The 12,927-nt window shown below is 41.8% G+C and overlaps 1 protein-coding gene and 1 pseudogene across 1 annotated transcript; one reads left to right on the forward strand and one right to left on the reverse strand.

Annotated features, from left to right (window-relative positions):
- Positions 1–1,513: 1,513 nt before the first annotated feature.
- LOC118080942 (olfactory receptor 5AR1-like) lies at positions 1,514–3,582 on the forward strand. The gene is made up of 3 exons (XM_060271705.1): positions 1,514–2,422; positions 2,499–2,556; positions 3,224–3,582. The coding sequence occupies exons 1-3, from the start codon at positions 1,514–1,516 to the stop codon at positions 3,580–3,582; spliced, it is 1,326 nt and encodes a 441-aa protein (XP_060127688.1).
- A 3,393-nt stretch (positions 3,583–6,975) lies between these two features.
- Positions 6,976–7,923, reverse strand: LOC118090084 (olfactory receptor 5AR1-like; annotated as a pseudogene).
- Between the last annotated feature and the right edge of the window lie 5,004 nt (positions 7,924–12,927).

The raw sequence follows: 12,927 nt of genomic DNA on the forward strand, positions 1-12,927 counted from the left end.
ACTCTCCAGGGGGAGTTGCATCTTTCCCTCCCAGTTGACCTCAGTCTCCAGGGTTAGAGCAGATGAAGGAAAAGAACTGGGCTGGTCTCAAGAGGAGGATGAGGGTTTTTTTTAGTGTTCATACACACCTGGCATGAGATGCAGGGCTGTAAATCAAGTAGAGCGCATTGGAGAAGTGGGGTGGTAGGAGCCTAGGACTGCTGCCTTTGCCACCTACAGCATCCCCTGGATGGCCTGGAGTGCTGAGAGACAGGACTGGAGGCTGGAGAGTCTGCAATGGAGGAGGTGTTTATTATTTATTTTTATTTCAAGTGGAGACCAAAGGGGTCATTTCAAGAAGAAGTGCATGGGGTTTTAAAAATAAAATCCGGATTGAATATATAGCTATTTTGATTCACAAAGGGAGCTTCAACTAGCCCAGTTGTATTTTTTTGCTCACAACAGCTGTGCTTTTTAAACACAGTGCTTGGGTAATAAATTGTGTTGTTGTGTAATGAAGAAATTTAGAAATGTCTGCTTTGGGTGTGAAAAGAGGTCCTTGCAATATTTAATTTGGTGGACTACAATTCCGATCACATTCCATGTCTTAAACACAGACTTTGAGGAATATATGTTGTGTGTGTTTCAGTTTAAAACAGAGGCTGGTTAGGTGTGCTTTAGTTGAAGTGTAGTGCTTGGGAAATCCTGTTTTGATATCCAGTGCAGTCTTCGAATTGTTAAAAACACTGACAGAGAAAGTTCCATTATTTTCCCTTTCAATATATTTAGCAAAAATAGATGTCAATGGAGACAGACTATTCCAGCCAGGAGTATTCATTGTTCCAATTACCATTAAACATTTCATTCATGGTTTCAGTCTACAGGAGACTGAATCACTGTGACATGATAACATGCAGACACCCTTTGTGTATACAGGGAGTAAAGAATGTCAGGAATGCGACATTCAGGACTGTGACAGATGTGGTCCTCATGTGACTCTAAGTCCATAGGACATTCCTGAGGTAAGACTTCCTCACTAGACAATGCCTTTCATTAGCCTACCCTCCTCAAGTACTTTTGCCTGCCTGTAAGGTCATATGGAATTCTCCCACTGAGCTTGAGGTCATGGGAGGCAATAGGAAGATTTGGTCCCTAATTTTTGAGGTCCACTAGCGGTGGAAGTTAAATAGAATTTTGTAGTGGAAATGACTTAATTTCTACTTCTTGAACCAATATGCAAACCAAGATTCAGCTATCCTTAGAAATGTGGACTTCCCTGAATTTTATGATGCCACGTTCTAAAAAGAACATTAGGTACAAATATGCATATATTAGTGAAAAGGACATTCAAAACTGTATTACATTGGGGGGAAATCACTTCAAAAAAATTGACATATTAGTCAAAAGTGCATAGAAAAATGTGCTTATGATAAGAGATTTGCACTAAACTGCTAGGAAATGTTCATGAGGATTAAAAATATATACATGTTTCAGAATTTCATTTTCTTCCTACAGGGAAACTTTGGAGTAAATAATGGAATACACGAACCACACCATTGTGACTGAATTCATCCTTCTGGGCTTCATGGATCATCCCGAGTTGTGGACCATTCTCTTCCTGGCATTTCTCTTGATCTACATTGTCACAGTCTCAGGAAATCTTGGCATCATCATCCTAGCCGCTCTTGATGCAAACCTTCATACCCCAATGTACTTTTTCCTCAGCAACCTGTCCTTGGTTGACGTTGGCTATTCCACCACTATCGCTCCTAGGTTGCTGATGACCTTTCTACAAGAGAATAGCATTATTCCATTCACAGAGTGTGCTATGCAGTTCTTCTTTTTCTGTATGTTTGGCACAGTTGAAACTTGCCTTCTAGCTGTCATGGCTTACGATCGTTTCACTGCCATTTGCAACCCATTACTCTATTATGTTGCCATGTCTACAAAGTTCTGTCTGTTGTTAGTAAAAGGTGCATATATTTGTGGATTTGTGAATTCAGCTGTTCAGACTTCATTGATATTTAGCCTGTCTTTCTGCAGCTCAAATGTTATCGGTCATTACTTTTGTGACATTCCTCCCATCCTGAAACTTTCCTGTTCAAGCACAGAAGTGGCTAACACTGTGCATTTCATCTTTGGTAGTGCAATAATCTTGATCACTTTGTTGATTATCCTCATCTCCTATATCTACATCATTTTTGCCATTCTGCGGATTCGCTCTGCCCAGGGCAGACACAAAGCCTTTTCCACCTGTGCCTCCCATCTCACGTCTGTCACAATCTTCTATGGAACCATCATCTTTATGTATATGAGGCCCAATTCCAGTGTCTCAAAGGATGAAGATAAAATTGTTTCCGTGTTCTATACTCTTGTGATCCCCATGCTAAATCCATTGATTTACAGTCTGAGAAATAAAGATGTGAAAGATGCTTTCATAAGGGTGAGAGGGAAGATTTCATTAAGATCTCATTAAATTAAGTCAGTTACTGTTCAAGATGAGTTTGAGTTTCCAATAGATAATAACCAAGAAAGTGTGTATTTGTTCCATTTTTGTGTTTGTGTGTAATTTCCCTGGTGGGTTGCTCCCCCACCCCCATTCTACACTTAATAGTCAGTAGGTGGCATTAATAGTACATACCATGGTTGGCTGGCATCTATGTGTTTTAGGAGACAATGGATGAGTTTGTCCTCAGGGGTGAAGTCAAACCGTTGGAGAGTTACATCAGGCGGTTGGACATTGGGGAAGCCCTGATTTTGGGTAGAGGGCAGCTTGTAGCCTCTGCCTGCCCCTCCTTGGTTAAGGGTATTTTGTTAAAGGGATTTGGGCGGGTTAGCCTATAACCGACGCCCAGACGAGGTCTAGGCTCATATCACACCTCTAACAGGGACCCCCTATTTGATGTAGGCCATAGGCCCACTCCGCATGGTGGTCTACCATTAGATGCATACACAGCAGATGGGCTGGAGTGATTTAAACTGGCTTAACCTAATGTTTATGAAAAACTACTCACATCTGTAACTAATAAAAGTGGTGGCCTATTCAATCCACAAACCGTATATACTGTGCCCTGTCTATTTATTCACCCCTAGGGGTGGGACCAGGGGTCTTGGCGTGCAATTACAGCACCTGCTGCGGCTGTAGCAACTGATACAAGAGAGAGATATTTTGTTGCATCTGGGGTGGATGAAGGCATCTAGTTTTGCTGCTCCATATTTCAAGCACTTTCTTGTTCAAGCACAGAAGTGGCTAACACTGTGCATTTCATCTTTGCTACTGCAATAATCATGACCAGTTTGTTGATTATTGTCATCTCCTATACCTACATCATTGTTGCCATTCTGCGGATTCACTCTGCCCAGGGGAGACACAAAGCCTTTTCCACCTGTGCCTCCCATCTCACGTCTGTCACAATCTTCTATGGAACCATCATCTTTATGTATATGAGGCCCAATTCCAGTGTTGCAAAGGATGAAGATAAAACTGTTTCCGTGTTCTATGCCCTTGTGATCCCGATGCTAAATCCATTGATTTACAGTTTGAGAAATAAAGATGTGAAGAATGCTTTCCTAAGGATGAGTGGAAACATCTCATTAAATTAAGTCAGTTATTGTTCAAGATGAGTTTGAGTTTCCAATAGATAATAACCAAGAAAGTTTGTATTTGTTCTATTTGTGTGTGTGTGTGTGTGTGTGTAATTGTCCTGATGGGTTGCTTTTTTTTTTTTTTTTTGCCCATTTCGCACTTAATAGTCAGTAGGTCACATTAATAGTACATAGCATGGTTTTCTGGCATCTGTGTGTCTTGGGAGACAATGGATGAGTTTGTCCTCACGGGTGGAGTCAAACCGTTGGAGAGTTACAGGGGGCGGTTGGACATTGGGGAAGTCCAGATATTGGGTAGACGGCAGCTCGTAGCCATAGGGAGTGGCCTATGACTGATGCCCAGCCAGGGACCAGAGTCATATCACACCTTTAACAGGGACCCCCCAGGGGGACCCCCTATCTGATGTAGGCCATAGGCCCACTCCCCATGGTGGTCTTCCATTAGATGCATTCACAGCAGATGGGCTGGAGTGATTTAAACTGGCTTCACCCAATGTTTATGGTCTTTCCTCCTTTGGTCACTACTGTGGATACATAATCTGAGTGTCTCCAGGCATTAGTTGGAATCTCCTTTCTTGTATCTTAAATCCATTGGTTTGGGTCCTAGCCCTAAGAGAAGGAGAAAACAACCTTGCTTCCAAGAAAGAAAATGTGTATTTGTTTCGTGTGTGTGTGTGTGTGTGTGTGTGTGTGTGTGTGTGTAATTGTCCTTGTGTAGTGGTGGTGAACCTTTTAGAGATCGAGTGCCCAAACTGCAGCCCAAAACCCACATATATAGTGCAAAGTGCCAAAATGGCACTTATGGGATAAACAAATGATTCTACCGTATTTTTGTGTGTATAACAAAAAATAGTCACACACAGGAAAGAAGCAGAAGCAACCGATAGTCTCAACGCTCGACGGAAGGGAGCAATCAACAAAAAACCTTGACTCAGCAACCAATCACCTGCATCTTTTTATTTTCCTACACAAAGAGTTTCACACCCAAAGCAGTGGGAGGGAGGTAGCGCTGAGGCCGGAAACCAGCTGCTTGGTGGGAATGTTACTTTCCCCCAACACTGCTGTGGTCAGAAAGTGCTCTAGGGAGCATTTCCACCCCGCTATGGCAATGGCGGGGGGGGCAGCTGTACACTTTTGCAACAACCTAGAACGGCACTACTGGGGCGATGACATGCGTGCCCACAAAGAGGGCTCCACGTGCCCACTCTGGCATGTGTGCCATAGGTTTGCCTCCATTGTCCAAGTGGGTTGCTTTTTTTGCCTATTCCTCTCTGAGTAGTCAGTAGGTGGCATGAGTATTCCACAGCATGGTTGGCTGTCATCTGTCGGCCCTGGGAAACAATGGATGAGTGTGCCTTCGCGAGTGAAGTCAAACTGCTGGAGATTTATAGCACCTGCTTTGGCTGTAGAGACTGATCCAGACGAGGCATGTTTTGTTGCATCTGAGGCAGATGAAGGCATCTGGTTTTGCTGCTAAAGATGCACCATGGCGTCCCTTCTTTCTGCACTCCATCCAGCGGTCCTTCCTCCTCTCGTCACTGCTGTGAATACACAACCTGACTGTCTCCAGGCACTATGGCCACCTGCAAGGCTGCTAATCTGAAGGCCCTGTCTTGCATCCCAACCAATCATTCTTCTAGATATGAGACACATATTGAAAGCCTCTGAGGTTGAGCACAATCAATGCACAGAATTGTTTTTCTTTGCCACTGAGAGCATGGATGACATTACAGTCTCATCATGTTACCATCCTGCTCAGATAACATCAGGTATTTTACAAAAAAATTCAAAAGAACCTGTCTTAGCATAGCTCCTTGTGTGACCAACTTCTTGCATCCTGTCATTGTGAGAATAGTCTGTTTATTCCTACTCTAAGCTTCCTCCTCTTCAATCATTTCCTTATTCCTAGAGGAGCTGTCCCCACTCATTCCTATTACTGCTAAGCTTACTCAGGAGTCTCTGACTAGATAGTGCATGTTTTTGAATGGTTAAAAACTCCTGCACAAGCTGGACTACCAGTGATGTGTATCCTTTGGAGTGTATCACACACAGAACACCACTAGCAGAATGATATGGCAGCTTGAGTGCCAAGCTAAAAATGCAAGCTGCATGTAATAGGTATTCAAAATCCTCTACTGAGACTGGGAAGAAGGGAGGGTGGGAAGAATTTCAGCAAAGGAAATTCTCCAACCACATCAGTAAAAGATTAATATTTGTATCATCATTAAAAAAATTAATATGATGAATTATTGTATTTTAAAGTTTTGCTGGAAGCCGCCCAGAGTGGGTGGGGAAACCGAGCCAGATGGGCGGGGTATAAATAAATAAATAATAATAATAGTTGTTGTTGTTGTTGTTTCAATCTGACCTGAACAGACTGAACCAAAACTTACAAAATGAATTCCAATATAGAGAAATGTTAAGTTCTATACTTAGACAGGAAGAACCAGCTGCACGGATATAAGATGGGTGGCACCTGGCTTACCAGTAGTACATGTTTAAAGGGTCATAATAGACAAGCTGAACATGAATTAATAGTAGGGTTGCCATACGTCTGGGAATCCCCAGACATGCCACTTTTGGGGGTTCTATGGGATCTCCAGAATGTGAGCAGATGAGGGCAACCAAGGTGATAAAAGGTCTGGAAACCAAGCCTTACGAGGAATGGTTAAGGGAGCTGGGTATGTTTAACCTGAAAAAGTTACACTGAGAGGTGATAGGATAGTCATCTTCAAATATCTAAATATCTAAAGAGCTGTCACGTGGAATATGAAGCAAGGTGGTTTCTCCTTCTCTTGGGGCTAGGACCCAAACCAATGGATTTAAGTTACAAGCAAGGAGATTCCAACTAAGGCCTGGAGACAATCAGATGATGTATCCACAGTAGTGACCAAAGGAGGAAAGACCATAAACATTGGGTGAAGCCAGTTTAAATCACTCCAGCCCATCTGCTGTGAATGCATCTAATGGAAGACCACCATGGGGAGTGGGCCTATGGCCTACATCAGATAGGGGGTCCCCCTGGGGGGTCCCTGTTAAAGGTGTGATATGACCCTGGTCCCTGGCTGGGCATCAGTCATAGGCCACTCCCTATGGCTACGAGCTGCCCTCTACCCAATATCTGGGCTTCTCCAATGTCCAACCACCTGATGTAACTCTCCAACAGTTAGACTTCACCCCTGAGGACAAACTCATCCAATGTCTCCCAAGACACACAGATGCCAGCAAACCATGCTATGTACTATTAATGCCACCTACTGACTATTAAGTGTGGAATTGGGGGGGGGGAGCAAGTCACCAGGAAAACTGCACACACACACACACACACAACAAATACACACTTTCTTGGTTATTATTTACTACTCAAACTCATCTTGAACAATAACTGACTTAATTTAATGAGATCTTTCCATTCATCCTTAGGAAAGCATTCTTCACATCTTTATTTCTCAGACTGTAGATGAAAGGATTTAGCATTGGGATCACAAGAGTATAGAACACGGAAACAATTTTATCTTCATCCTTTGAGACATTGGAATTGGGCCTCAGATACATAAAGGTGATGGTCCCATAGAAGATTGTGACAGACGTGAGATGGGAGGCACAGGTGGAAAAAGCTTTGTGTCTCCCCTGGGCAGAGCGAATCCGCAGAATGGCAAAAATAATGTAGATATAGGAGATGAGGATAATCAACAAAGTGGCTGTGACTATTGCAGTAGAAAATATTAAATGCACAGTGTTAGCCAGTTCTGTGCTTGAACAGGAAAGTTTCAGGATGGGAGGAATGTCACAAAAGAAATGATTGATAACATTTGAGCTGCAGAAGGACAGGCTAAATATCAACGAAGTCTGAGCAGCTGAATTTACAAAGCCACAAATATATGCACCTATTACTAAGACCAGACAGAGCTTTTTAGACATGGCAGCAAAATAGAGTAATGGGTTGCAAATGGCAGTGAAACGATCATAAGCCATAATAGCTAGAAGACAAGTTTCAACTGTGATAAATAAACACAAAAAGAAAAATTGCATGGTACACTCTGTGAATGCAATAGCATTGCTGTTCGCTACAAAGGTCATCAGCAACCTGGGAGCGATAGTAGTGGAATAGCAAACATCAACCAAGGACAGGTTGCTGAGAAAAAAGTACATGGGAGTGTGCAGGTTTGCATCAAGGGTAGCTAGTATGATGATGCCAATATTTCCTGACACTGTGACAATGTAGATCAAGAGGAACAGCAGGAAGAGAAGGGCCCACAGCTCTGGATATTCCATAAAGCCCAGAAGGATGAATTCAGTCACCATGGTTTGATTTGTGTACTCCATTATTTATCCCATAGTTTCCCTAGGAGGAAAAGCAAAAAGCAAATAAAAAACAAGTAATTTTATTTATTTATTCTTAAAAATTATCATGAAAACATGCCAGCATTTTAGTGTGAAATTCTTTCAATAAACACATTTTTGCATGCAGTTTCAATTAATATATACCGTACATATTAGAGTGATTTCACCTAATTCAGTTCTCTGTGTTATTTCCAGTAATGTATTCATTTTTGTGCACCCTTCCCCCAATATATGCATTTTTGTACATTTTATTAGGTGGAAGAACTGCATCACAAAATTCAGAGAAGTGTAGATTTGGTCAAAGATTTGGGTTATCATATTGGTTTGAAAAGTGCAAACTGAGTTTGGATTTGATATCCCACTTTATCACTACCATAAGGAGTCTCAAAGCGGCTAACATTCTCCTTTCCCTTCCTCCCCCACAACAAACACTCTGTGAGGTGAGTGGGGCTGAGAGACTTCAAAGAAGTGCGACTAGTCCAAGGTCACCCAGCAGCTGCATGTGGAGAATCAGAGACATGAACTCGGTTCACCAGGTTACGAGAATACCGTTCTTAACCACTACACCACACTGGTGTACACCAGACAAGACAGTACAGGACAGACTTAGGACCTAAGAATGCAGGTTGTGCCAAAAACAGCAGGGTAAGGAGTAATTTCAAATGAAAGGCAGGAGGGGGTGCTGAACCCTATCTCTGCTCTCCACTTTCCCACTGCAAACTGCTCACACACCTGCTTTTCTCCGAGATGCAATTTGAGATTAGCAATTAATGACAGGATTCACCTAACCAGCCTTGTCAGAGGAAGACACAGACTTATACTTTTACACTTTCTACCCTCTTCTTCCTCAACACCCCAGAAATTGGCTCAAGGGGGTTGGGTAATCAGTACACTTACGAAAGAGACGGGGATCATTTCATCTGACAAACTGCAATACTTGCACAGACAGAATATTTAGAAAAGTGTGGCATTAGCCTAATTCATTTTGCCCATTCACAACTAGGATTTTTTTTAAGTGGCTATACGTTTTGACAGGAGTGGATGATATCTGCAAACATAGTAGCCTCTTTCCCCAAGCAGCTTGGAATGATAAATGTAATTTTTTCTTGATTAGGCAAAATACCAACAAAAATTGATATGTATTTCCCTAAAGTTTTTTAAAAAAAAATAAATAAATAACTTTGCAAATGTTGTGGAAACGGGGAAAACAGAATTAGTGACTGGAAAAAATAAGGCAGTAAGAAAAACTGAAATTGACATATTCACCAATGTCTAATTCTGACAAGTGTCACAAGTTTTCCCACATCATCCATATGTTTTGTTCACAAAACGTTGGTCTTTTAGAATATCCTTAATGAGCCCTATTACAGCAAAGGGGGAGCTCCATGTAGTCTTTCTAAATCCATCAAATTTGAGACTTCCATATAATTTCATGTTTCTTTTCCCACATTCTTTTTACTTTTAATGTCATCATCTCTGCCACTTGAGTAAACAGAACTTTAAAGCTGGGGGAAATTGTGCTCTTCTTCCTACTGAAAGTGTGTGTTCGCATACATTTGTTAGCCTGCTGTGGCAAAAGAAAAAAGAAAAAGAACATTCCTGCAATGTTTAAGCTGCAAATAGATGGAACCAGAGAATTTTGAAGTTGGAAGGGACCACAATGATCATCTAGTCCAATCCCCTGCAATATGGCTTGAATCCACAACCCTCAGATTAAGAATCTCCTGTTCTACTGACCGAGCTATCCTTTCCCTTTCACAGAAAGAAAGCAGAGATATTGCATTAACCCACTTCCCTCAATGCCCAACTAATATGACGAGTCCCTTAAATCTGAAAGTTAAATGTTTTATCTGAGCTGAGGTTTAAAATTTGGCTGCAAAGCCTCATGAAAACACTGCTTGGCTAATTAGTTTCAGTCCACATTTCTGGAGATCTGATTTATCTTTTGATCTCTTAACAGTCACAGGCAACATGCAGGAGACAACATGTAGCAAAGTGTGCCAGCCATACGACTTATGTGAACAGAAAATGAAAATAAATTCTGTATAACTGAGATTTTATCAGATTAGTCAACATAGCCCAAGTAACGTTACCTTTGAAGGTGATAGATGTCATTTCTAAAGCCTTCCAAAATGAGATGCGTAGATAGAACTGCTCATTTTATACTTGGTTTGGTATTGCCTAGAAACCAAATCCCTGAAAGATATGAATGAGAGCTGTATCATTAAAATGTTGTGTACGACCTCTTAGCATAATCACCTGAGGACATGCTGTGTGGGAATTTGTTCTTGTTCCCACTGTTCATCCTTAATTAGTTTGAAACAGGACTACTGGCTGTCCAATTTGGTAACAACCCTCATTCGTTATTTTTTTCTACCTTGTTTTAAAATAAGCTCATTGATAAAGAGTATGGTAGAATCAGAAGATTCTTTATTTGCATCAGCCGCTAGCCATAGCAATGAAATAAAATGGAATATACTGAAGACAGGGGTAAAGACTTGACTATACAAAATACGTTCTGGAGGTATACATCAAAAATCAAATAAAAGATCTTATTCTAATTGCCCCTACTAAAATATTGCAGTTTTTGCTGTCATCTGATTACCTTGATCTGCTAGAAGAAAGGACACAGTAGCAATGGTTGAGCGACCTGGTATGGATAGTTGTTGCTTAGTCGTTTAGTCGTGTCTGACTCTTTGTGACCCCATGGACCAGTGCATGCCAGGCACTCCTGTCTTCCACTTCCTCCCGCAGCTTGGTGAAACTCATGTTTGTAGCTTCAAGAACACTGTCCAGCCATCTCGTCCTCTCTCATCCCCTTCTCCTTGTGCCCTCCATCTTTCCCAACATCAGGGTCTTTTCCAGGGAGTCTTCTCTTCTCATGAGGTGGCCAAAGTATTGGAGCCTCAGCTTCACGATCTGTCCTTCCAGTGAGCACTCAGGGCTGATTTATTTCAGAATGGATAGGTTTGATCTTCTTGCTGTCCATGGGACTCTCAAGAGTCTCCTCCAGCACCAAAATTCAAAAGCATCAATTCTTCGGTGATCAGCCTTCTTTATGGTCCAGCTCTCACTTCCATACATCACTACTAGGGAAACCATAGCTTTAACTATACGGACCTTTGTCGGCAAAGTGATGTCTCTGCTTTTTAAGATGTTGTGTGGGTTTGTCATTGCTTTTCTCCCAAGAAGCAGGCGTCTTTTAATTTCGTGACTGCTGTCACCATCTGCAGTGATCAAGGAGCCCAGGAAAGTAAAATCTCTCACTTCCTCCGTTTCTTCCCCTTCTATTTGCCATGATCTTAGTTTTTTTGATGTTGAGCTTCAGACAATATTTTGCGCTCTCCTCTTTCATCCTCATTAAAAGGTTCTTTAATTCCTCCTCACTTTCTGCCATCAAGGTTGTGTCATCTGCATATCTGAGGTTGTTGATATTTCTTCCAGCAATCTTAATTCCGGTTTGGGATTCATCTAGTCCAGCCTTTTGCATGATGAATTCTTCATATAAGTTAAATAAGCATGGAGACAATATACAACCTTGTTGTACTCCTTTCCCAATTTTGAACCAGTCAGTTGTTCCATATCCAGTTCTAACTGTAGCTTTTTCCATAATCCAGCTATTTGGTCTCTGGTTCCTCTGCCCCTTTGAAATCCAGCTTGTACTTCTGGGAGATCTCGGTCCACATACTGCTGAAGCCTGCCTTGTAGAATTTTGAGCATAACCTTGCTAGCGTGTGAAATGAGTGCAATTGTGCGGTACTTGGAGCATTCTTTGGGATTGGGATGTAGACTGATCTTCTCCAATCCTCTGGCCATTGCTGAGTTTTCCAAACTTGCTGGCATATTGAGTGTAGCACCCCTTCATGGATCACTGCCTTGTCGTGGCAATAACTTAGAGAAGTTATGTTTTGACCAAATGTGATCCACCTGGAGAAGGAACCAACAAGCCACTCCAGTATCCCTGCCAAGAAAACTCCATGGACAAAGACAACAGGCATATAAAAATTATGACGCTGGAAGATGAGCCCCTCAGGTCGGAAGGCGTCCAACATGCTACTGAGGAAGAGCAGAGGACAAGTACAAGTAGATTCAGAGCTGATGAAGCAGCTTGGCCAAAGCCGAAAGAACACTCAGTTGCGGATATGCCTGGAAGCGAAAGGAAAGTCCGATGTTGTAAAGAAAAATATTGCATAGGAACCTGGAATGTAAGAACTATGAAGGAAGGTAAGCTGGATGTGGTCAAAAATGAGATGGCAAGAATAAATATTGACATCCTGGGCATCAGTGAACTAAAATGGAAGGGAATGGGTGAATTCAGTTCGGGTGACTATCATATCTACTACTGTGGGCAAGAATCCCGTGGAAGAAACGGAGTGGCCCTCATAGTCAACAAAAGAGTGGCAAAAGCTGTAATGGGATGCAATCTTAAAAATGATAGAATGATCTCGATACGAATCCAAGGCAGACCTTTTAACATCACAGTAATCCAAGTTTATGCACCAACTACCGGTGCTGAAGAAACTGAAATTGATCAATTCTATGAAGACTTACAACACCTTCTAGAAATGACACCAAAGAAGGATGTTCTTCTCATTATAGGGGATTGGAATGCTAAAAGTAGGGAATCAAGAGATAAAAGGAACAACTGACAAGTTTGGCATTGGAGTTCAAAATGAAGCAGGGCAAAGGCTAATAGAGTTCTGTCAAGAGAACAAGCTGGTCATCACAAACACTCTTTTCCAACAACACAAGAGACGACTCTACACATGGATATCACCAGATGGGCAGCATAGAAATCAGATTGATTATATTCTCCGCAGCCAAAGATGGAGAAGCTCTATACAGTCAGCAAAAACAAGACCTGGAGCTGACTTTGGCTCAGATCATCAGCTTCTTATAACAAAATTCAAGCTTAAACTGAAGAAAGTAGGAAAAACCACTGGGCCAGTAAGATACAATCTAAATCAAATCCCTTATGAATACACAGTGGAAGTGAGG

Source organism: Zootoca vivipara, chromosome 1 (genome assembly GCF_963506605.1).
Source record: "Zootoca vivipara chromosome 1, rZooViv1.1, whole genome shotgun sequence".
NCBI classification, from domain to species: Eukaryota; Metazoa; Chordata; class Lepidosauria; order Squamata; family Lacertidae; genus Zootoca; species Zootoca vivipara.